Source organism: Stylophora pistillata, chromosome 3 (genome assembly GCF_964205215.1).
Source record: "Stylophora pistillata chromosome 3, jaStyPist1.2, whole genome shotgun sequence".
NCBI lineage: Eukaryota > Metazoa > Cnidaria > Anthozoa > Scleractinia > Pocilloporidae > Stylophora > Stylophora pistillata.
In genome coordinates, this window is record NC_142521.1 from 21,478,298 (window position 1) to 21,503,519 (window position 25,222).

The following is a 25,222-nucleotide window of genomic DNA, read 5'->3' on the forward strand; positions in this document are numbered from 1 at the left end:
CAAAAGAACTATCTTCTGCCTTCCGAAACCCAGATTTCCGGTTAATTATTTTGTAAAGCACATAGCTAAATCACGGGCTACTTTTGACCTATTTTTAATCTTGTTGGAAGTAGGTCGGATAAATTCAATTAGATTGTGTAAATGAATGGTCAAGAATTGCTTAAACTGCAATCAACATGTTTTGTTGTTTTTTTTCAAGATTTGGTACTTTTAAACAATCCAGGTTTTTTCATGTTGTGACGCGACGCTCCGAGATGCGTCTGAAATTTTGAGCCTCAAAAGTCACATTTTGGCGGAATTCAGTTGTTATCGATTTTCTCGAAAATAAATCGATATTCAGCCAAAGCGTGCAGTGGTTTGTTTCACTCTTAGGCCAACCTAACTCGAGAATATGAGCCGAATTGATTTTTGGCTGTTGCCGCCATTTTTTGAAAACGTTCGAGTTTTGGGCACATTTGCTCTTAATTTTGTGTAGTGGATCAGGAATTGAAATCACTTTGTCGCAGTTCAAAATTAGTAGACATTAGAAACAAATTATGTATTGATGCCTGAATATAATTACATACACCTTAAAAAATTAATTTTCATATACTATTAGATGTTTTTCATTGGAAAGAGATGAATGAGAGGGAGCCTAACCTGTTCGTACAAAGTTCACTTTCTTTTCTAGAAATGGAGATATAATCAAAGTGCCTTATGGTTTCTTATGAAGGAATAACGATGATAAGTAGATAAATAAATGGAGGAATAAAGGGAAAATTAATAAAATGATTAATAGATGTAATGTTAAAGTGTTGCTTTTACTGACGAATAAATCAAAGCGAAAAAGATAGAGTTGCTTGCCAATGAGCTTCCGTGATAAATGAAAGTTGGCTACGTTTGAATCCAAGATTGGGGTGAGAAATAAGAGTTGAAGGAATAAAAAAGAGCTCGTCGAGAACGTGGTTCGAGGAAACATCTGAGGAAGATTTTCTATCACGGTGACTAAATCCTAACGAGTTCTAATGGATGTGAAAAAAAAAAAAGGAAAACATATTTTCCTTCTGAGATACTCAAGGTAGTTCCCTTTCTCTCAGGACTTGTTTCTTGGATGCAGTTTTGGATTTCTAGACCATCTGTCCTTGGTTATATCCGGTACTCATTTTCGACAAAAAGGATACTTCTCATTATGATTACTTGAATTGTTGTTTTATTATACTTTGGATCAAATACAAAGCTATCCGAGCCTCAGCTTCTGAAGGTTATTCAGCTCTTGGGGGGTGTACCAAACTTTCTAAACGAATTTAATTTAAGATATAATACACAGATCTAGCAAGACTGTGGGAAAAGACTACGATGGCGACTCAGATCTCAGAGACTTCAGTACCACTTTCATTGTTATTGCGAGGCTCGACATGAATATTCCTTGGAAAAAAGATTCTCCCGTCAGTATCATTCCCTCGGGAGGCTCGCTTAATGCTTGTTCCCTCATCAACGATTGGGGTGACCCTATTGATCCTTCTTTCAAAGCGAGATCTAATCTGCAAGAATAAGTTGAAATCAAAACGATTACAAGGAAGCTAAAACTGATCGTGCTTTGAATTGGATCGATACAACTATCGAATTAAAATTCTTATTTCAAAGTGGAATCCTAGTCGGAAGAAATCTGATGAAGGGTACAAAGAGAGCTTAGAACAACATTGAATAACATACCTCTGAGTTTCTTACGCAGTGAAGGAGAAATATTAGGAAGCCCTGTTAAACCATTAAGTGGGATATCAAGTTAACGCCTGTCGTATAACTTTTTTTTATTACCTGTGTAGACGCAGAGAGATTTCATCCACGCCCTATACCCCCAGCTCCCTTAATATCTAATTCCATGGGCAGCAAAATGTCCAAATTACTGGTATTAATCAAAAGTTCTCTCTTTTGTCAGGTTGCTTTACACTAAGTTTACCACCTGGTAAACTACTAAACACGACAATCTGCTTGACAATGATACTACTAATATTATAAGATCAATATTGTAAGATCAATTTTATAAGATGAAGAAAACCGTCATCATTGCAGGTTCACAATCGTGAAATTGGTTTTATGAACTTTTTTTATTATTATTATTCCGGAAAAATTCATTTCACTTTTTCCTTTCATTGTAAAGAGTAATCGGTATTTTTATATACAAAATCAGAATCCTGATGATATGTTTCTTTTTTTTTTTCTCTCACGCTCTAACTGTTAATAGCCTAGTAGTCGTGGAGGGTCTATTTTCCGAGCATTTGTTAATGGGACAGAACGTTCGCTTTAAAAGATAGTTGAGTATCAGAGAGACCTGAGAATTCATAATAGGCAGCGATGAACTTCTGCTCTAATATGAGTAGAGATCTATTAAAACAGAAGTAACTCAGTTAGCTACCTCATGTTGAACGGTATTCATTTTAAATAAGCTGTGTTTAGTTTACCTGAGTGGAGTTGAAAAGTGCGAAAATGTAGGCCACCGCTTTGTGCAAGGGCAACAGAAGACCAAATAGCCACGTGATCCCTAGCAAAGGAATCATCACCATGCATGCCCTGACACCAAGCCTATAAAGTCATGAAAAAAAAACCAAGAAGATAGGTTGATTTTATTTTTGTTGCAAGTAGGCATTACTCGTACAAGGAAGCAAAGAAAAATGCGAATGGCTTACCGTGATTTATCTTCCACTGGCGCTACTGAAATACTAACCTTATTTGTTCGCTGTGTTTGTCTTTTGCATGCTGCATGGTTGTCATTTCCTTGATAACTCGCCCTAGTAGCATTGTGTTTAACTGAAAAAAATATATAGATATAGATATATATATAGCACTTTGCTATGCCTGAAGAGCCGCAACAGCGGTGAAACGCGTAGCGCAAAAGCAAAGAGAAAGAAAAAGAAAAAGAGGACTTTCGTTTTTCATTTATTTCAGTATCTTTATTCGACACAGAAGTTTACAGTTTGTTTATATATATATATAAACGTAAAAAACCTTATCCTTGAATCTGAGGGTGCTCTACAATCATGGAGCTTTGTAAACAATTATTTAGGAAAATAAAAATTAAAACTTCGCACTAAAACTTCGCACTACTGATCTGTTTCGAAAGGAATCGAAACAGATCTGTAGTGCGAAGTTTTAGTGCGAAGTTTTAATTTTTAGTTATATATATATATATATTTAAACAGGCTAGGAGAAGTCGTGGCTGTGAAAAAGTGCTCGATGCGGGTTGCAGAGCGTTTCAATAGCGGTTATATATTAATGACAGGAAGATCGTTTCACCATTACTCTGAGTTACACGCAGCTTGCGCTGCGATCGTCAGACGGTTTATTATCGATGGAAAACATACCGTGCTATAAAATCAATTTATAAATAGAAAGTATAGTTAAAATAATAGGAACTAATTAAGAAGACAAAAGGACTGTTTCTAGTGGTTTCGCAAGTAGAACTTGTTTTCATGGCGGCACTTGGAAATTAGTTCTGATCGTTTTTTTAATGAAGTGGATTTGTCCGCGGTGATAATGAGGAATTTTTCGGCAAGGCAGCGGTTGTATGTTCTTGAATTTCCTTTGTAAGATGCGGCTTTGTGGATATGTCGACCAATGAATGGAGTAGGGAGTGTTGGTGCTCCTAAGTTCTCAAATGTATTTGGATAGCTCGGTGCTGTTAGCATTTCTTTCGGAATGAGAGGGAATGCTGCGTGTATCTTTGTTTAAAAGAATTTTCTGTTAGGCCGATGTAGTTTTTGCCCGTTTGGTCTTTGTTTGTGGTGACTTTAGCCTTGTAAATTAAGGAGGAAGCGAGAACAACTGCCTCGCCGAAACATGCAACATGCAAAATTAGATATATCGCAAGTCGTTAGTGGAACTCTCAGGCAAACAAAGGTACACCACGCCAGAAGAATCAATAAAGATTCGCAGTCCAAACCTCACAGCAAACACGAACGTAGAAAGTTTAAAAATTGCGAAAGGGCAAATTAGCAACAAAATCCCTGGAGTGGCCCTTAAAGGGCCGACAAAATCCAAGAAAAGGGCCTTTAAACGATCAATTAGTAGCGCCTAATATAAGACGGAAAATTAATTACTATAAGATGGAAAATGAATTGATGTTTGGTCAGCTTAACAATCAGTTGCATTATGAAGCATTGCAATCAGACCCAACCTCTAAACATTTGGCATGAGTAGAGAGTTGGTGCTCCAAATGGCTAGGAATAGGTGAGATTTCTCCGGAAGTAGCCAAATGGGTTTTAAATAAAGAAGCGAGACCAGGAGTTGCATTTGGAAACGTCAAAGCACACAAAACGGGTAACCCGCTCAGACTTATTACATGCCGTTCCCGCCTTGGACTCCTCAGTCATCAACGAACCCACCAAGTTACATTCTTTGTCTAGTGTTTGTTGTGTGACGCGATGATTGTTTTGACGTTAGGCATGCAGGAGTAGCTTATCCTTAGTGTGTGGCGATTGAAGATTAAAAATTGCGAGGATGGACAACTTCTGACGTAAAAAATATAAAAACTTTTAATAAAAAACGTTTCGGTCAGAGACCTTCCTCAGTTATTTACAACTTTTGAAATAAAAAAAGAGCATTAAATAGGATCGAAGTGCTAATGATTACGTAATTACAGAGAACGACTAATGAACTGGTGCCAATAAAAAGATAACCAATTGCAAAGAGGCAATGCGGCAAGCATTAAAAAGGGGAAGGCCTACTTTTAACTACAACTGTAAACCGTAACAGAATCCCAAAACAGGGCCTTTGGAGCCCGAAAGGGCAAATTAGCGACAAAATCCCTGGAGGGGCCCTTAAGTGATACTAATCGTAATAATATCCCATGGTAGGGCCTCTGAGTCCAATCCACACCTAAAGGGCCGACAAAATCCAAGAAAAAGGCTTTTGAACGATCAATTAGTAGCAACCAAACATAAGTCCGAAGGACCTAAAGATCAAAAAGGCCGATGTCCTGCCTCGAGGCAGGCCATATCTCGTCTTATCGCCTTAAAATAACAATTTTTGTTTTTCTTCTGTCGCACCGTCGATCAAATCTGAAATACTAGCAAAAATTTGGGATTTTCGCAATTCTGCAAAGACAACACGTGTGCACAGCTAGCTATCGGTTCAATATTTTAGTCACAGGTTTTCTCGACACACGTTTTATATGGTCCCCATGGCGAATTTCAACCCATACCAATTTGCACTATTCACCTGATTATTCTCAAAATGGGAATGGCTTCTTTTCACCCTTTGGCTCGCACCAAACTAGCACCAGCTTCATGTCTACAAAGTTTTATTTGGTGCTCTTTTCACGTGTGAAATATTAAGAGTTGACAGTCTGGTTGCAAATATCATGTATGTCGCACAAGTGGAGTTTGACTAATGGTCGTGGGTCGTGGGTCGTGGGTACAAGTCGTGGGTCTTGGGTGTGGGTGTGGGTAAAAGTCGTGGATGTGGGTAATACATAACAATTACTGGTTAAGAGCTCATATTTAATAATGTTAATAGTACCACTACTAATAATCAGTTACTGTTATTTTTTTAGGGGAAAAGGGTTTTTTCGTAATCCTGAACACAGGCAGCCCAAGCTCACTACGAGAAAAGCGGACGTGACTCTTACCGTGTTGCGTAACGTTTTATATTTAGAAAGGTTTGTATGGGATGTTATCGGTTTGCCTTAAAAGAGAGAAAAAAATGTCTTGTTTTGAAATATAATGGGCTCACTTTATTGCCTTGTTGTTTTCTTTGTTGATTCCGAACGTCTCAGGCCATTTTGAAGCGTTTTCGGCGAGTTAGCGCTATGTTGGTGTTCAACTGCTAAAAGAAAGACAAGGCCGGAAACCTATTTTAGAAGCGTCCGTCGCCCGAAGCGAATAATTCCGCCAAAAAATTTCCACCAGTCTCGATTCCTCCAGAAAATCAAAGCAGAGATGTTGCAGTTCCATTTTCCATTCACTCGATTCACAATTCCTCCCCCAGATCTTTCACTAGCGATACTTTTATCTCCAGATCGATAGGCTTTCCCATTTCGAATTTGGCTGGTTGAAACGACCACTGTCCCTTCGCCGATCGCACAGTATGTTGGGTAACAAAAATAAGCCCGGCGAGGGTAGCCAGCGGCCTGCAGTCCAAAAACAAACCCGTTAGCTCCCCTGGAATTTCGCCGCAGGTTTCGTTCATAGCTTGACACTCAGGAACGTGCACATGGCGATCGATCTCGGGTTTCCACTGAGATATTTAAATTAGTAAACACATTTTCATTCGATGTTGATTGGTCGATCAAAACAATGCGGTCTTGACAAAACCTCTCGAGGGGTCCAGGGGAGCTAACGGGTTTGTTTTTGGACTGCAGGCCGCTGGCTACCCTCGCCGGGCTTATTTTTGTTACCCAACATACTGTGCGATCGGCGAAGGGACAGTGGTCGTTTCAACCAGCCAAATTCGAAATGGGAAAGCCTATCGATCTGGAGATAAAAGTATCGCTAGTGAAAGATCTGGGGGAGGAATTGTGAATCGAGTGAATGGAAAATGGAACTGCAACATCTCTGCTTTGATTTTCTGGAGGAATCGAGACTGGTGGAAATTTTTTGGCGGAATTATTCGCTTCGGGCGACGGACGCTTCTAAAATAGGTTTCCGGCCTTGTCTTTCTTTTAGCAGTTGAACACCAACATAGCGCTAACTCGCCGAAAACGCTTCAAAATGGCCTGAGACGTTCGGAATCAACAAAGAAAACAACAAGGCAATAAAGTGAGCCCATTATATTTCAAAACAAGACATTTTTTTCTCTCTTTTAAGGCAAACCGATAACATCCCATACAAACCTTTCTAAATATAAAACGTTACGCAACACGGTAAGAGTCACGTCCGCTTTTCTCGTAGTGAGCTTGGGCTGCCTGTGTCCTGAAGGGCCCTTTGGCTGGTTTTAAATGTGATTTGGTTATATCGCCACGCCGTGAACGTTTAATCGCCTATTCTTCATGGGAATTGCGAAATGACTGGCTTTTTCCGCGAAACGTGACTTGAACCGTTGTTATTCTTCTTTTCCAAAAATTCATCCTGTAAGCGTCTCAAAACAAGACATGAAACACGACTGTCATTAGCTACCGTGAAGTAATGCAAAACTTCTCGACGAACAATGAAACGTATGTTTCTTGAGTACGTCGCATTTCGCAACTCTGCAGAGTCTGGTTTTTGTCAGATAAGAAATGAACCGTTTAAAAATTGAAATTATTAGAACCTCGTGATGAAATTTTGTGGGCCGAGGCCAGGAACGTGTTCGATAATTGAGTCAGTTTGCTAGACATAACGTCTCGTAGTCACGTTCGACGCACTAAAAACTACTATAAAACGAATACAAGAATTGTAAAAACGTGTAAAATGGTATATAAAAAGTCACTTGTAAAAATGTAGCGGAATTCCAAATCGATTTCGATCAATTACGATCCTCATCAGTAGTACTCCGCCATGTTTAAAATACTCATAAATAATTGTTCATATAAGTGACTCTGAAATGTCCACACTTCTTCCAGGCTTCATGTAAGCGGTCATGATGTATCAATCACAGCTCGTGGGATTTGAAAAAAGTTCCATTCGTTCTTGGAGTTCATAAGCGAGTCTTCGTTCACATTATTTATCCTCACTCCTTCAGTTATTTGTCTCAGCATCGTCATTGAGAAAGTGTGACGTATGAGATTAAGTGTATCCAGTGTAACAGCGTATACGTAGGGGAAACAGCCAGGAGCGCGTATACCAGAGGGAAAGAGCATACGAAATCACTTAACAATAAGGAAGAACGATCTGCATTGTGGAAACACTGTAAAGAGAAACACAATAGAGAGGTAAAGCAGTTCCGAATGGATGTGACGGGGGTTTATCACAATGACGCGATGCTGAGACAAATAACTGAAGGAGTGAGGATAAATAATGTGAACGAAGACTCGCTTATGAACTCCAAGAACGAATGGAACTTTTTTCAAATCCCACGAGCTGTGATTGATACATCATGACCGCTTACATGAAGCCTGGAAGAAGTGTGGACATTTCAGAGTCACTTATATGAACAATTATTTATGAGTATTTTAAACATGGCGGAGTACTACTGATGAGGATCGTAATTGATCGAAATCGATTTGGAATTCCGCTACATTTTTACAAGTGACTTTTTATATACCATTTTACACGTTTTTACAATTCTTGTATTCGTTTTATAGTAGTTTTTAGTGCGTCGAACGTGACTACGAGACGTTATGTCTAGCAAACTGACTCAAATATTAGAACCTCTTTATTTATTAATTTACTTATTTCAATAATTCTTCATATCTACTTTATTTTATGATTTAGAAAAGGACCTGGCCAGTTAAATGGACGAAGAAAAATTTTAAGACTGTACTAATTGGTTCTTCGTTTAATTTCTTGTCGCTGATGCCAGTTGTCGTGACCAATTTAACATTGGCTTGCGATTTCCGGTTGTCAATTGTACCGCATACTGGATACCAGAGGTTTTATATTTTCGTGCCTTTGAAAAACCTTGGAGCCAACATCTCCAGACCTGCAACTAACGTTGCAACGTTGCTATCTATATATCGGCTTATCTTGCAACAGTTCGCTGTTTCACTTAATTTTTTTTCATAGATGCGGGGTAGATGGTACACGATACGGAGATGAAGCATTCGGCTCTTTGTCTGAATGTCATTGATCAACACAAGCTTTATTTTCCCTAACCAGCAGATGGATATACTTCTACTTTTGAAACTTCATTTATTTTTAACCGGCACTGAGAGCACAATTTAATTACAATTCAAGAACACGGCCAATAGCTGTGTTTCTAATCCTCGAGGCTTCTTTCATGTTCTGAAAACGTTGTTCTTTTAAGTTTAACACTTCTCTCTTTTCAGTGTAAGATTATTTTTTATGTGTTGATCAAGCGTTTGACCTGAAAAAAACTCCTCAAACTCTTTGGAATGACCCTTATTTTAAGAGATTACATCATCCTGCAAATAATGGCTTTGTCTTTGGTTTCACTTTCTTTTTGGGTGAAATGAAGTAATTCTGTTGGATGAAATCTGTGAAATATTAGGCTCACTAAACCGAGCTGATACAATGACAAGGGTTGTATAATATTTATGTATTATTATAACTAATATTTTAAATGATTATTGTTATTGTTAAGTATTAATCACACCCACGACTTTTACCCACACCCACACCCACGACCCACGACTTCTACTCACGACCCACGACCCACGACCATTAGTCAAACTCGCACAAGTGCGACCTCCATGACTCCCGTGGTGTAAATGTCGCGACATATTTGTAGGACAACTTATGACGCGACATAAAAAAAAATAAGGCCAAAGTGCGACCCCTGCCATAATCAGAAAGCATTTGTTTATTCTGCGATCTAACCCCAAATTGAAGGAACTTTTTCCTCGAAGTTCTATCATACAATCTTTACGTCGATCGAAAAATCTCAAAGAATTGTTAGCACCATCTCGTTTTTAAACTGCCAGCGAGAGACAAACCATTCCTTATAACAATGGCTGCTTTAAATGCGATAGGAAAAGATGCAATCTGTCAGAGTTTCTTTGTTGAATCTAAATCATTTCTCAACTTTCAGACGGACAAAAATTACACCATTCACTCTAGACTTTCCTGTGACTCTAAAAATGTGATTTACTTGGCTTCCTGTAAGAAATGTCGCCTGCAATACGTGAGATCTACTACTACCGACTTTAAAGTGAGATTTCGAAATCCCAAATCTGCTATGCTCACAAACAAAACAACTTGTGAAGTAGCGATATACTTGAACAAAACCCCACACACCCTGGACGATTTTTCGTTCCAATGCATTGATCAGGTACAGGCCCCTGGTGGCTCTGTAGAGATCGATAGGCTTTTAATCACAAAAGAGGCTTATTGGAGTGCTCAGTTGTTCTCTTTGGCACCCCATGGTTTGAATAAAAGAAAGGAATTTCATTCGAAAAATAGAATTTGCTATAATTAATTTTCCATCTTATATTAGGCGCTACTAATTGATCGTTCAAAAGCCTTTTTCTTGGATTTTGTCGGCCCTTTAGGTGTGGATTGGACTCAGAGGCCCTACCATGGGATATTCTTACGATTAGTATCATTTAAGGGCCCCTCCAGGGATTTTGTTGCTAATTTGCCCTTTCGGGCTCCAAAGGCCCTGTTTTGGGATTTTGTTACGGTTTACAGTTGTAGTTAAAAGTAGGCCTTCCCTTTTTTAATGCTTGCCGCATTGCCTCTTTGCAATTGGTTATCTTTTAACTAGCACCAGTTCATTAGTCGTTCTCTGTAATTACGTAATCATTAGCACTTCGATCCTACTTAATGCTCTTTTTTTATTTCAAAAGTTGTAAATAACTGAGGAAGGTCTCTGACCGAAACGTTTTTTATTAAAAGTTTTTATATTTTTTACGTCAGAAGTTGTCCATCCTCGCAATTTTTAATCTTCAATCGCCACACACTAAGGATAAGCTACTCCTGCATGCCTAACGTCAAAACAATCATCGCGTCACACAACAAAAAGCTACTATCAGATTACAACCAGTCACAAAATTCACCACAAACACTAGACAAAGAATGTAACTGCCGGAAAAAAGAACAATGCCCCCAGAGGGAAAATGCCTCACATCAAACGTAGTCTACCAAGCAACAGTCACAACTGAAACGTCAACAGATTCATACGTAGGACTCGCGACAAACTTTAAAGAACGGTACAGAAACCACACAGCTTCCTTCCGACACCAAAACAAGAGACACGAGACTGAATTATCTAAACACATATGGATACTGAAGGACAATAACAAACCTTCCAAGCTAGCGTGGAAAATCATCAAACAATGGAAACCGTACAGCAACATCACTAAGAAATGTAATTTGTGTCTCTGAAAAATTCACGATTATATGTAAAAAAGGAACTTTGCAGTCTAAACAAGCGAAATGAGCTAGCAAGTTCATGTCCCCATAGAAACAGATACCTCCTTAAAAACTTCATAATCAAGTAACAATCTCCGAAATTATGCCTACCAGTCACCTGACTTATATGGATAAGTAGCGTTGTTTTTATATCTCTAGAAGCAACCGTACTCCAGCTTTTATAGCCAGTCTATTCTATTGGTGGTCCATCGGTCTCGATGATGACGTCTATGTGCGTTGGTGGGTTCGTTGATGACTGAAGAGTCCAAGGCGGGAACGGCAAACACGTCCACAGTGGGAGCAGGGAAACTGGCCTGGAGGTTTGGGTGTCTCTGCTGCTGCCTTCCTTTTAGCGCGAGCCTTAGTGACATTGGCTCGCCGGTGTGCTTCGAAGGCGTTTGTTGCTTCGCGTGTCAATGCACGCCATCCAGTGCGATCCTGTGCACACTCCTCAAGCTGCTTTGTTGCGATGCCAGTGTAGGCGATGTTGACCTTGATGCAGACTTTAAAGCGTTTCAGTGGCCTGCCTTGCTTTCTCTTTCCCTTATTGAGCACTCCGTAGAGGAGTTGCTTTTGGATTCTGTCACTGTCCATTCGGATGATATGCCCCGTCCATCTGAGCTGGGCTTTGAGAATCATAGCCTCAATGCTGGTGGTTTCTGCACGGTCCAAGACCTCAAGGTTTGTGATCATGTCCTGCCATTTGATGCCCAGGATTGAGCGCAAGCTCCGCATGTGGAAGCGCTCCAGCAGTTTGATGTGTCTTCTGTATAGGGTCCAGGTCTCACAACCATAGAGGAGACTGGTGAGGACAACTGTCTTGTAGACCCTGAGCTTGGTAGACTGCTGGATGTTGTGTTGGTTCAGCACACGAGCTCGCAGTCTGCTCAGGGCTTGGCTTGCCTTACAGATCCTGGCGTTAATCTCTTTGTCAAGGGAGCCGTCGCTGGAAATGAAACTGCCGAGGTATTTGAATTCCTCTACAGTCCTCAGTTCCGTTCCCTCGATAGAGATAGATGGGCGGTGGTCTATTGCGAGAGGACTGGGCTGTAACAGGACTTCTGTTTTTCCCAGGCTAATGGCGAGGCCAGACAGGCGGGATGCTTCAGCAAACTTGTCGACAGTGAGCTGGAGGGTGGATTCTGTATGAGCCATGAGGGCACAGTCGTCGGCAAAGAGGGCCTCTAGGATCAGTTTCTCAATTGTCTTGGTTTTAGCATTGAGGCGTCGAAGGTCAAAGAGAGATCCGTCCAGTATGTACCTTATGTATACTCCGTCCTCGATGTCTTTGACAGCGTGGCTGAGAACGCAGGCGATGAAGAGGTTAAACAGTACTGGGGCAAGGACACATCCCTGTTTCACACCGTTGGTAATCTCAAAGGGTTCAGTCGCCTCACCTCCAGAAAGCACTAGACCCGTCATGCTGTCATGAGATAGACGGATCAGGGTCACAAACTTCCTGGGGCAACCAAGTTTTTGAAGAGCTGTCCACATTGCAGCTCTGTTGACAGTGTCAAACGCCTTGGTCAGGTCGACATATACTGCATACAGATCCATATTCTGTTCCCTGCACTTCTCCTGTACTTGCCGGACCGCAAAGATCATGTCCTGAGTTGTGCTGCGGCCTGGACGGAATCCACACTGGGCTTCTGGTAGGTTGTGCTCAGAGATGTTGAAGATCAGGCGATTCAGGATGAGCGCGCCAGGATCTTACCGGCAATAGACAGGAGTGATATGCCCCGGTAGTTGCCACAGTCAGATTTGTTGCCCTTGTTTTTGTACAATAGCCAGTAATTGCAAGTTAACGGTCGATCGTTGAAATTACCTGCTGAGTGTGGTCATTTTCGACCATACGAAACAGAGCTCTCGTAATAAAACGATGAACTACCTCTGAAGTCTCGAACCCGTTCGTAATAATTATATATATATATATATATATATATACATAAACGAATAAACAAGAAATAAAGTTGTTTCACTTATCCTTGGAGTGCTCGATGCAGAAATGTCCAGAGCAAAATACAAATGTGAAAGAAGGAAATTATTACTAGTTACTCGAGATTCACGCTCTAGGCGATCATCAGACTGAGAGTTGTCTACGAGAAGTAAACGGTTACCTGCACAAATTATCATCAAAATTCCCAGAAGGGGAAATCGGCTTGTACAGAGACGACGGTTTAGCAATCTTCAAGAACATGAACGCAAGAACCGGCGACATGGCAAGAAAGGGTTTTACTAAGCTAGTCGGAGACCTTGGATTGAAGATTACGGTGCTAAGCAATCTCAAGGTGGTCGATTACCTGGATGTCACGCTAAATCTGACAAATGGAAAGTATTACCCTTTCAGGAAACCCGACAACGATCCGCTGTACATCAACGCCAAATCCAATCATCCCCCTTCTACAATTAGGCAAATCCCAGCACCAGAATATCGGGCTTATCCTGCGACCAAGACGAGTTCAATAAATCCTCGCAGTTATACAACAATGCCCTGAAATCTAGTGGGTACCACGAACGGATCCATTATGTCAAGGCCCAAGTAAGAAAAAAATCCCGAAAAAGAGCAAAAAAAATAATTTGGTTTAACCCACCGTACACTGGTCAGAATGTCTGATCAAACATCGCTAAATCATTCTTCCGCCTGATTGATAAGCATTTCCCAAAGTCACACAAGCTCCATAAAATATTCAAGAAAGACAACCTGAAGGTCAGCTACAGCTGCACTACAAACATGGCTAATATAATCAAAAGCCACAATCAGAAAATCCTAAATGAAAACGACGAGGTATCCAGCGAAAAGAAATGCAACTGCAGAAACAAAAACGTTTGCCCTCTTGACGGCGCGTGCCTCACCGGAAACATCATCTACGAAGCAACTGTCACAACAACTTCTGGTAACGCAGGGAACTACATTAGAATGACAGAACACGCATTCAAAACAAGATACAACAACCACAAACTCTCTTTCAAAAACCGAAAATACTCACATGACACTGTACTTTCAAAACACATTTGGGACTTAAAGGAGCGAGGCAATGACTACAAGATCAACTGGTGCATCATTAAAAGGGCAAGAGCATACAAAGGCAAACCATCTCGTTGCAACCTATGTTTGGCTGAAAAACTTTGCATCTTGACCGCTCAAAATGCCTCTCTCTCAAATAAGAAATCGGAACTTGTAACCAAATGCCGCCACGAAAACAAGTTTTTAAGTTTTTCACAGCATCCAATCAGAATAAGCGCGCGTGACGACTTCTAACCTTTCTTGAATTTTAAACATTCATAACCGTTTACTTCTCGTAGACAACTCTCAGTCTGATTATCGCCCAGAGCGTGAAACTCGAGTAACTAGTAACAATTTTCTTCTTTCACATTTGTATTTTGCTCTGCACATTTCTGCATCGAGCACTCCAAGGATAAGTGAAACAACTTTATTCCTTGTTTATTCGTTTATATATATATACACTTATCAAACTAAATCAAAAACATGTATACGCAAAATGCCTCGACTAACAACACAAACAATTAACCGATAAAGTTTCGAACCAGGACTTCGTAAACTGCCTTCCGGCAAGTTAACCGCTTTCGACATCTTATAACAATGACGTCTCCCCATGAAAATACACTTTATATTTCGTGGAATACTATTGAATATAGTGAATAAGATTAGGAGGTTAGTAGTAAGAAAAAATGGTCGCGATACCGACGATAACTGAAAACAAAATTTGAAAGCGAAATAAACCTTAAGAATTCAACTTACCAACTCAATCAGCACGACGAAGACAATAAATATCCAGATCATCCCGTTAGTAGATGAAATCCAGCAGCTGAAGTAAATTAGGTATTGGAAACTTTGATAAATTATCAATCAATGATCTATTTTGTGTACATGCACGTACATAGTACCTTCTATGCCCGGTTTGCTTACAAGAAAAGATGACAAGAGAAATAACAAAATAAAACAAACAGACGAAAAGGCAGAAAACGAGGATTCGTGACAGAGAGCTCATGGATCAGAAGAAAAAAGTCGTCACTTCTCACAGTTTTTCACTGACATAGCTTTTAATCCCCTGTTCGCTTCCTGCTGCAATGCCCAGCGATATGGAAACGACGAGGGCGGGTAGACCTGTGCATTTGAAACTCGAAGTGATTACAATGTCAAGCTACAAGGCTGTGATGATGATGATGGTAGTGATGAAGGTGATGATGATGGTAATGGTAGTTATATATGTTCTGTTTTTCTTTTAAACGATTATCAATGAGAGTATGACAAGTTTTAAATTCATTTTTACCCCATGAAAATCCATGTGACACCTTCATCTTGTCGTTGACGTTGAAAACTTTTACAACGAACATGTATAGATAAATTCCTTCGACAAGCATCCAGCAGAAAGCGGCCATCAGGAGATACTGCACTAAAGCTGCTACTGTAACACAGGTAGACTGCACAGGATAGAAAAAGTGGCATGGACTGAATAAGTTAAGAGCAGGTTACTGTCATAAAGATTAACACAAAGGGACGCTACTTTTTTCATGTAACATCTCACCTTGTTCTCAACAGCACCAATTCCAGTTAGAAAGATAATTTGACCTGCACCAAGTGAAGTGACTAGACTCACTCGGATCTGAGATAAAGGTCCCCTCATGTCTCTAATCAAAATTAAACGAATGATTTGTAAGAGGACTCCTCCATATCAGTTCTATCCTCATTTTATAGAAAGCCATTATATACTTTGGGAAACAAAGATAATTCCACTTGACTCATATCACTTTACACGTCTAAGCCAATCATAGCTCTTGTTGGATCTAAAATCTCAGCTCACTTTAGAGTGCTTGCGTGAAATTATGTCATATACTTACGTAAGAAGAGCATAGCTGATGATAGTTAAAGCGATTCCAACTAAAGAGAAGGACAAGCCCACATATGTAATAATTTGAAGCGCCTTTTCGTTAGTCTTGAAAATGAAAACAAGAAAGCAGAGATTCAATGATGATAACAGAAAAAGGCTACATACCCCACACCCGGTTTAACACTGAGGCAGGAAAAAGCGCCAGGCCCATGCATTGCGCCTTCTAGAATGTATATTTCGAAATATCCCTACCTTAGTTAAGCTGTTACCACTAGTTCCACTGTCAAACTGCATTAGAACTGCGAAGTGAGTCAGATGATTGCAGCTGCACTCGGTGTAAGTTTCGTTTCTAGATTTTAGGAGACACCCATGTCCTGACCAACTAGAGGGCATGCAGAAAGCATTTAGAAAAACAGTCGTAAAATTCTAAAAAAAGCAAAATAAGAAACAACGCAAGTAACATGTCTAATGACCACTTCCCATACGGAAGCCTGGGAAAGAGGAGAAGGAGGAAGAAGTGAACAGGACCCCAAGGACAACAGTGTTACACACTGATGGGTTTTTCAATCCTGTATAAAAATTCGTTATTATTATTATTATTATTATTATTATTATACGGTGCGCCACTGACAGAGGCCATTAATTAATTAATCAATGCCATTAATTAATTCAAAGTTGTTTACCTCTTTTCGGAAGTATCCCAAAACATGCATCTTTTGTCCAATGTTGCAGGCTGAAACCGTGAAATCATCATTAGAGTTATGTAATTCAGTGTCTTGCTGGCTCATAATTAAAGAGGCAGGAGTAGTGTCGCCGCGATTTTTCAGACCCCTCCCCCTTTTGTGACCCATCTGAAGAGTTGCTTCACGATATTTCTAGTCTAGTTTGTCTCGTTTTGAGAGACGCCCTGAAATGAAATAAGGCCTCGTAGTCGAAAAATAGTGCTAACAACGTAGGATGAAATAAACTCAACATTAACAGCAACAACTACAACATAAACGAAAGTCAACCCTAGCCTGAACAAGACAAAAGCGGAAAAAATGGCATACGCAAATATAAACAAAGAAAAAACAGATCGAAACAATAATGATACAGGAGAGATACGTTTAAAAGAATTCAGTACGTGTAATTGGAAAACTTAATTTATATTATCCAGATATACCAACGCTGTTTAAACTCTTTTAGATAGTTACAAACATGGATGAAACTCTCTCTTGATTAATTGCAACTTACCTTCAAATTTTTAAATTTCAACGTAACATTCTTCTTAAGTAAGTTCTTCCTTGGCCATATCGTTACAGACAAGATAAATGTGTTGATGTTCCTGAACACGAATCCCAATAATTTATAAAGGAAGGGATAGATAAAAAAACATGTTTGTATAATGTTTAGGTAAAAAATAAAAAGCTGTCGTATGCATTTACTTAATCGAAAGTATTAACAACTCCGTCGAAATTTTTTCTTCACGGTCCAAAGTAGGCAAAGCGGAATTTCTTCTTAGTGTTCTTTTAATTTTTTTTTTTTTATCATGCATTTATTTACTTTTCTGTGTATATCATTCAGATGTAAAAAATCACAAGAAAGACTAAAAAAGAACACGAAAAAGAAAACAAGACAAATAAAATTAACAGCAAAAAGGAAAAGGATAAAAGTTATTAAAGAAAAAAAGAAAAAGGAATAAAAAGTTATTAAAACAAAATCAAAGCAAAAGTGAAATAAAAACTGGGATCGAGAACATCGCTTTTAACTTGCCTTATGTAGCTTAACTATACACCAAAAGAGAACTATACAATCTTGAAGATACTATAAAATAGAACTAAGTTTTAGCAAACCCTATTTTGTTGACGGAGGCAGAATTGGCCTTGTTCGGTAGGAACATTTGATGGAGATCTTTGTAAATGACGCCAAGTACCACAGATCCTAAGACGTAATAATGGACACAATTTTAATACTACCGGTCTAATGATAAAAAGAAGGAGAAGCAATAACGACTTTTAGACCTTACAAGCCTATTGGCTAATTTGAATGGTATGCCTTACGTTTGAATTGGAATAAAATATTTCGACGGACGGACAAATTATAAAAAATAATTATAAACAAGCAACCAGATTAAAATATCAGCCATCCAGTTTGAATTTTCTTTCATGCATAAAACCCAACCCCCTTCTGACCAATAACACTGATAATCAAAACTATGACTAAATTTTCTAACCTGATTGGTTATCCGTAACCTGATTTGAGCACTGAATAGGACAGTGTACGCTTCATGCTTCTAATTGGATAATGTTATGGGAAGGGTAAAGGGAAATTTTAAAAGTGGACAGGACGTGTAATGTGCGCTAGCTGTTACCGCACTTTTCGCCAAGTTAACTGTCGTTGTTGTTATCGTTGTTTGTTTGTTTATTTTTTATGAAAACATATTACTTATGTTGAGGTTCTTTCGTAAATTTGTCATAGTTTTTATTAATTGGCAACAGGACTTCGTGTCGTCCAACTCTGTCCGAACTTGTTTGATTAAAGACAGAGTTGGACTCCACCTGATCCTCTCACCATTATCAATAACCAAAAAATTTGGATAATACAGCAAAAAATGTGTAATTCTCTACACTTAAAAGAATGAAAAACATATAACTCTCCAACCGTTATCCAAGCCTGCAGTGGGAAGGCTGAGAGAGTTTTCTGCTTTATCATCCCCAAGTTGGACATCACTCTCATTTTCGTTAAAAATCTTCCTGACCAAAATATCTAATTGAAAGAAGACTTATTTTAAGTGCAGGCCAAAATAAATAACGATGCTCTCGTATTAGTCACAAGTTACCGTTCCTGATATATCTAGGCCTAGAAGGGCTGAAAACTATCACTTAGAAGTCAATGCAAGCACTTTGGAATGATTATCAGTCGAAGGAGCGTTCTCAATTTGAATTTCTGATTAAGTGTCGGTGATCATTTTTCAATTATAAAAGATATATCATCGCAACGGATTCAAAGGTTTTTTTAATTTTTAATTTTTTAAAATTTTTTTAATACGTTCTGTTACGAAATTCTACACAATTGAAAGACTTCTTGGAGACAATTGGTGCGCGATAGGAATTCGCTGGTATGAACAGCCTGTAATGGAGGTCTGATGCATGTCGCCAACAGGACTCGATGAAGGGTTGATGGTGACAAAGCTTGCACCCAAAATCAATAGTTTAAAGCAAGCATTACCCTAGCAGATTTTTTATAAAATCTATCACGAAAAATGCATGATTACTTATCCTGAACTCCGTATTAGAAATCAAGAAAACTCCCAAATCAGCTTTTTTAAAAGATTTATTCACCTGCATGTTCACAACGAATGTAAATCTTAGGTGCAGTTTCATTTAGATGATGTTGTGAATATTTCCCGATGAACTCCTCCAAATCAGTAACCGAGAGAAGAGCACGTTCAATCTTTTCTTGATTTGCTTTATATCCAAACGAGTTTATCACTTCTTTTAGGATGGCGTTGAGAAGTTTCTTGCTTGGAAACTGAGAAGGTTAAAAATAATTTATGCGCATTTGATCATACGTAAATGAGAATTTGCGCACTACAAATATTAAACTATTATTATTATTATTATTAAAAAAATTCCAGCAGGAATAAGGTGGTCAACGTATATCATCTTGTAGCCTTGCTCCTAAAGGAATAAATAAATTAATGGGTCAGAGAGTTTATGCAAAAGTTCTGTAAAGAGTGAAAGGTAAACATTTGGTAAACATTAGGCACTGTTGCACACGAATTAAATGCACATACTTCGATCGCTGATGTTAGCTTAATGGCAGTGAAATTCCTTGCCCAGCAATGTTTCACTTCGATACTGCCCAAATACAAAGAGTCTGTTATGTTAATATAAAACGTTTTGAAAGGTTCGCTGCACCACTTCATTTTCTTACAGCGCGATGTCCAATTGGACGACTGTCTGAAACAAAAAGCCAACTGCTCACACTAAGATTTAAAACATTCCTCGTCAATAGATGTATCTGTCTCATTGCGACATATCATCCTATGCCAGGTCTGACGCCATTGGCTAATACCCAGCTGGCAGTCCGTATTGTTCAGCTCTGAGTAACTGAGTGTTTCGTTAAGACTGGAGCAATGCTTATCTGCGTTACAAAAGTGTAAATTTATAAAATATTAACGGTTTTCCTCGTCTGCATACACACTTTTAGATAATAATTTTTTTGTACATCAATTTTTTCCACTCACGTCTTGTTTCATGGACTTTCAGGAAGAAATTAAAATCGATAAAGAACCCATAACAGTCTCTGATTGCTTTTGTCTTTTTGTTTTCATTAATTTCCACTCTTCACTTTCTACACGCTAAACGTAGAAACGAGTGGTTGGTATTCATAGTTTATAGAAAACACACAGAACAATTACGATGGTTATACTCTCAGTTTTTTCTGACTTCAGTTGTCTTTTTCTATTTTGTTATTTTTTGGGGATGGGGACCCACATTGAAATTTATGTTACAGTCTAAAGTTTATAAGCCAACTCTTCCTCTGTTTGTTTATGTGTTTTTTTGTTGGTTTATTTTTTTAATTCTTTTGTAGGAACAATTACCAGCAATAACAAATCAGTGATCTTCCCGAGTAGTTCGCTTCTTAATATTTATCTAGCGATAGATGATGTTTTCTTTAATTCTTGACGGCAGAGACGAACATCATAGACAATGTTGAACCCTTAAAAAATTCCCTATTCCTTTTTCCGGCAAAGAAAATACAAACCTTGAGTTGAAATTAGCATGATCTTAATCGCTGTGGGAGAGACGAAACCAGATAAAATATAAATCACCCGACATAAAAAAGTTATTCACTAACTCATAGCCATGTCGGGACAAGGAGTTGGGGGGGGAGGAGAGAAGGAGGAGGGGGGTGCTTGGCAGAGTAATCAATTGCGAAACAAGCACTACGATAACAAGATACCATGGAAATGTGGGTCTTAAAACGATCAAATGTCAGGGAGCTTATTTATCCTATCGTGTCATCTATACCGGGACATCTGTAAAGTTTTTCTTGAGATCCTTATTTATGAAAAAAACCTGACGTCGCAAATTAAAAAGAAAGGAAACCATCATATATTTTTTCATCTCTAATAAAGGGAAACGTGTCAGGAAATATTTTGACAAACGAAATGCCGCCCACTTGAGAACTGCACCATCATGACGACAGTAAACAGACTCAAGTGTATTGCCACTACGAGTTTGTTTAGGAGAAATAAAATTACTTATATCCATGAAAGCGGAGTTCTAGTAACTTCTAAATTAGTGACCGGTATATTTGAAATGTTTAAGATCAATGTTTTGGTTTTCTGGGTTAATTGTTCCTTGAAAACGTTTCTCTCACGGGTGAGCGCTTGTGTCAACAGAGCGGTTTAAAAAATACATCTGCTCGCTCGGGCGAAGGACTACGGATATTATATAGAGGAAAATTAGGATAACATGGTGGAGATCAATGACCGCCTATAAAAGATAGGCAGAGCTAGTGAATCATACTCAAATCGCTGAAAATTTTTAGAAAAGCGAGTCGATTAGTTTGTTGTGTTCCGGTATAGGTAGTTTTGTCTACCTAAATGTAAATTATTTCTTTTTTGAAGTTCGCTTTTACGTATAATTAGGATATTACAAAAGGGACCATTTAAAATGATAAAAGAGCTCTCGTATTTCCAATTGTTTTTATTTGTTTCTCTTTCTTTTTTTCTCACCAGACTTTCACGCCTATTAAGTGCGTCAAAACGAGTATCAAGAAATTGTGAAAACATTTTTTAATAATACCAGGGAGAAAACGTAACAGGAAGTTATTAAAACTGCCTCTAGCTATGCTGCACTGAATTGGTTTCATACAAGTACTTACCAAGAACGATCACTAGTCCTAGCAATAGCATTTTTTTGAGAAGCTCGAGCTCCGTCCAGATGGAAGGACTTTTCCTTGAAATTCAGGGATCCGAGATAATCGATGAAAATATCGACCACGGCAAATTTGCCTTGGCGAATACCTCTTATTTAGACTGCTTCACTTGGGGCCCTAAATAGGGATGCTGGACAATCGAGAAAGGGTAAAATTACGAAATGCAAGTCTCACTGAGCGCGCAGTGAGACGCTAAACGGTTAGATTCAATGGTTTTTTTTTTCGCCTTATGGCTTGATGACTTAGCTTTTAAGCTCATAGATCCATTATGACCTCTCCGACGACACATTGGCATTAGTACGCGGCTAAACAGGTGGATAATGGACAGAATAATCTCGGTCCGTATCAGGTGGCAAAAGCTTTGTAATGGGAGGAGTTTCTAGAGATTTCACCTTTACTTTTTAAAATTTTTTTTCCGTATAGTATTTGCATTGGCCTCGTATTCAGTTTCTTTCTGTAACGAAAGCGTGAATTTGTGCTTGTTCCTATCGAGTACCTGCTATAGATTAAACACAAAGCAATACGAAAGCTGGACAGAAACGATACCGAATATTCAAATTCCACCATTCTTTTTTTTTTGTTTTTGTTTTTGTTTTTGTTTTGGTTTTTTTTTTCAGTTGAAAGGTGTCAGGGAACTTAGATCAATGCCCTATGTTGACAATCACTATCTGATTGGTTTTTGAAAATAAGTTGACAAACAGTTGTCTGTTACGTTGACGATTATTTTCACTGCTATTATCAGACCATGCTCAGCGGAGGCAAAATATGCAGTACAGGAAATAATTGCAATTTCACTATCGCAGTCTGATTGGTGTTTGGAAATAAGTTGACAAACAACTGCCTGTTGTGTTGACAATTATTTTTACTACACCTTTTGCTGTTCATTACCAGAAAATACACTTTCATTTATGCCAAAAGTTATATCAATAACGTACTAAATAAGTTTTTCATTAACTCTAGAATAAGTTTCATTAGTGTTGATCGAACTTTCAATTAGGATATTTGAATATGTATTGATATTCAATAACGTTAACTAACAAACAAATGCGCCCTCAGACATTTTGAGCGGGAACTTTATAGTCATTTACATCAAATTATACTTCAATAACACCAACCAACAAACAATTGCAATTATTGACAAGCATTCATAAAGAATAGAAAATTCATTTGCGCAATTATCATAAACATTGACAATCTATCGTACCAATACAAAAGCATTAGCATGAATGTAACATTCTCTTGGGTGACTGGACATGAATTGCATGTTTTATAAATATATACACCGAATCAAAATATGGCGTCCAATTTGAATTGCCGTTGTTCTGGACTGACTAGCCTCTCACACATGTGATAATCCTTTTGTGTTTCCACGTCAAGACGAGGCTAGTAAGTCCAAAACAATGGTAATTCAAATTGGACGCCATATTTTGATTCGGTGAATAAATTTAAAAAAATCGATAGTGGTTTAGCGTGGTGTGTACACATATCGACAACTAGACGCAGCGTGCGCCAAAGCGCTATCGATTTCAGAGCTTTTTGTTTTGTTTTTGTTGTTGTTTTTTTCTTTTACCATAATCGGTGTCAAAGACAGACGAATCTTTCAGTGCGTGACACGCTGCGTAACACGTTGACTCGGGCAGCGGCAATTTGGCCAATCAGATTGCGACATTACTACCAATTGGGGTTTATTAATAAATAGATAATCGGCTGATAACGCCTGCAGCCACTAGGTTACTCCGTAAATGTTGAACTGATGCAGCGGTGGAACGTAATTTTCCTTGCAGAAATCTTATGGTTTTGGTTTGATCTACATGTACTTGGTAATGTCGTGAATCTTACGTAACAATTAAAATAATACCTGAATATATCTTTATCTAAGACTTCGCTTTCCAGCAGACATCGTAAAATATGTAAAAGTTCCCATTTTTTATCTTTTTTTGGACATAGTTGTTAAAAAGAATTATAATATTACCTAGGTGGCAAATAGCTGATATGCGTGGACCGCATATATTTTTCGAATTTTGATCATTCATGAACATCCAAGATGCTCACCATCTTGGGTTCAAATGAAATCTAAAACTACCAAGCTTCGCTTGCTTTAATGGCAAGTTAACTTTTAGTATTATTACAGTTTTTCGTTTCCCCTTAGAATATAATTTTTAGAAAGGAAACTATGATTTATGCCCTTTTCATTTTCTTTTTTCTTTTTAGTCTAATGATTTTGTGGCTGGGCGTCTTTAAGCTCAGCTCGAGCATTTATCCTAAACATCTGTTTGAGGCAGTTCACGACGCTCTATTTCAAATTAAAGCGAACACAAAATTACATCAAGCGCTTCTAAAATTCATCAAATAATTTTTCTAAAACCCTCTCACGTCGCGCAGAACGATGAAGGCGGTGTTCCCTCTATAAAGTGTTGTTACAAAATAGTACCTCCTCTTAAGTTAATCGATATCCAGCAAACAACGAGGTATAACGACAACACTCATCCTAGAATTTTGACACGGTAAAGTTGTTTTTGATGAGATATACCATAGCTTTGGTAGCGTATTCCGTTACAGTCATGATCATAAGGTACTCATCAATAAGACTTGTTTAATTCCACGTTTTTATCATCAATTGATTTCTAATTGTAGTATTAATCCCCAAAAAATATTACGAATTTTTTAGAATGCAGTTTCTACCCGAATTAAATTTACAGAATTGGAGGAAGGTAATTACCATGTAGAACGCCATTTTTGGACTTTCCAAGAAATGATTAAACATTTCAAAAGTGATTGTTGCCTCTTAGTCTGGTAAAATGATAATATTTGATGATAATACTCACCAAGCACGAACGTCACTAGATGAAATGGGCTTGCCAAACCATACAGAACTTTGTTCATCGTCAGTTGCTGGTCTTACTCGACGTAAATGCGGTGTAGTTAGATGAAACTTGTATCAATTGATTCACTCACAAAGTATCAGCAAGATGAAACTACGTCCACTCGAGACGCATATGACTGATCCCGTATGTTTTAATTCACATTTTTGTCCGCACTATCGATTTTCACTTGCTCTTATATTACTTCATTCGTTGCGACGTGCGCATGAAATACACTTGATATCAATACGATGGTATTTGTTAATGATTCATTGAATATCAATGCATCCATTTATGTTCGAAAAAGCTATGAGCTAAAAATACGTCACCTATCAGATCCTACTTCCGCTACGTACGTACACCCCTGTCAAAATTCACCATGGCATCTGCAAGATGGCTGCAGATGATAACAGCTCCCAGAGTCCTTCATCTTTCGCCAAAGTTAAAAGTTCTGATAGCTTCGGTATATCTTAACCATCAGGAAAATTTAAAAAAATTCAAACAGACAAAACAAATACACGGTTTTTCTCTCAGCTTTTTGGCAGTCTGGAATTTTTCAGTTAAAGGACAAACTCTTGTTTACATACGTGGCTTGTTCTGGCCAGTTTAACATAGATAAAGGAAAAATAGCCTGCAGAGCAGGCGTTCTTGTGGAGTTTTG

General features: G+C 38.4%; 1 protein-coding gene across 3 annotated transcripts; it reads right to left on the minus strand.

The window, feature by feature from the left end:
* Positions 1-1,172: 1,172 nt before the first annotated feature.
* Positions 1,173-24,809, minus strand: LOC111332594 (adhesion G protein-coupled receptor D1). 3 transcript variants are annotated; one of them, XM_088753144.1, is made up of 18 exons: positions 24,526-24,809; positions 20,522-20,551; positions 19,548-19,897; positions 19,093-19,282; positions 18,413-18,517; positions 17,605-17,692; positions 17,006-17,096; positions 16,456-16,505; positions 16,025-16,154; positions 15,783-15,877; positions 15,470-15,572; positions 15,215-15,365; positions 14,964-15,048; positions 14,683-14,749; positions 2,702-2,784; positions 2,439-2,559; positions 1,693-1,734; positions 1,173-1,520 (listed from the first exon to the last, which is right to left on the minus strand). In XM_088753144.1, exons 3-18 carry the CDS (start codon positions 19,677-19,679, stop codon positions 1,344-1,346), a joined length of 1,710 nt encoding a protein of 569 aa, XP_088609270.1. In that variant the 5' UTR covers positions 19,680-19,897; positions 20,522-20,551; positions 24,526-24,809; the 3' UTR covers positions 1,173-1,343. The 3 variants fall into 3 exon arrangements, with proteins under 3 accessions (XP_088609270.1, XP_088609271.1, XP_088609272.1); XM_088753145.1 differs by lacking the exon at positions 24,526-24,809 and adding an exon at positions 21,647-21,965; XM_088753146.1 differs by lacking the exon at positions 18,413-18,517.
* Between the last annotated feature and the right edge of the window lie 413 nt (positions 24,810-25,222).

Excerpts from the sequence above, each read along its gene's own strand:
- LOC111332594 (XM_088753144.1), bottom strand. The coding sequence starts at position 19,679 with ATGAAGTGGTGCAGCGAACCTTTCAAAACGTTTTATATTAACATAACA. Across the intron at positions 17,693-18,412 it reads CACTGCAGGCTTGGATAACG|GATCTGTGGTACTTGGCGTC; the intron begins GTTGGAGAGTTA and ends ATTACGTCTTAG. Across the intron at positions 1,521-1,692 it reads ACTGCGTAAGAAACTCAGAG|ATTAGATCTCGCTTTGAAAG; the intron begins GTATGTTATTCA and ends TTATTCTTGCAG.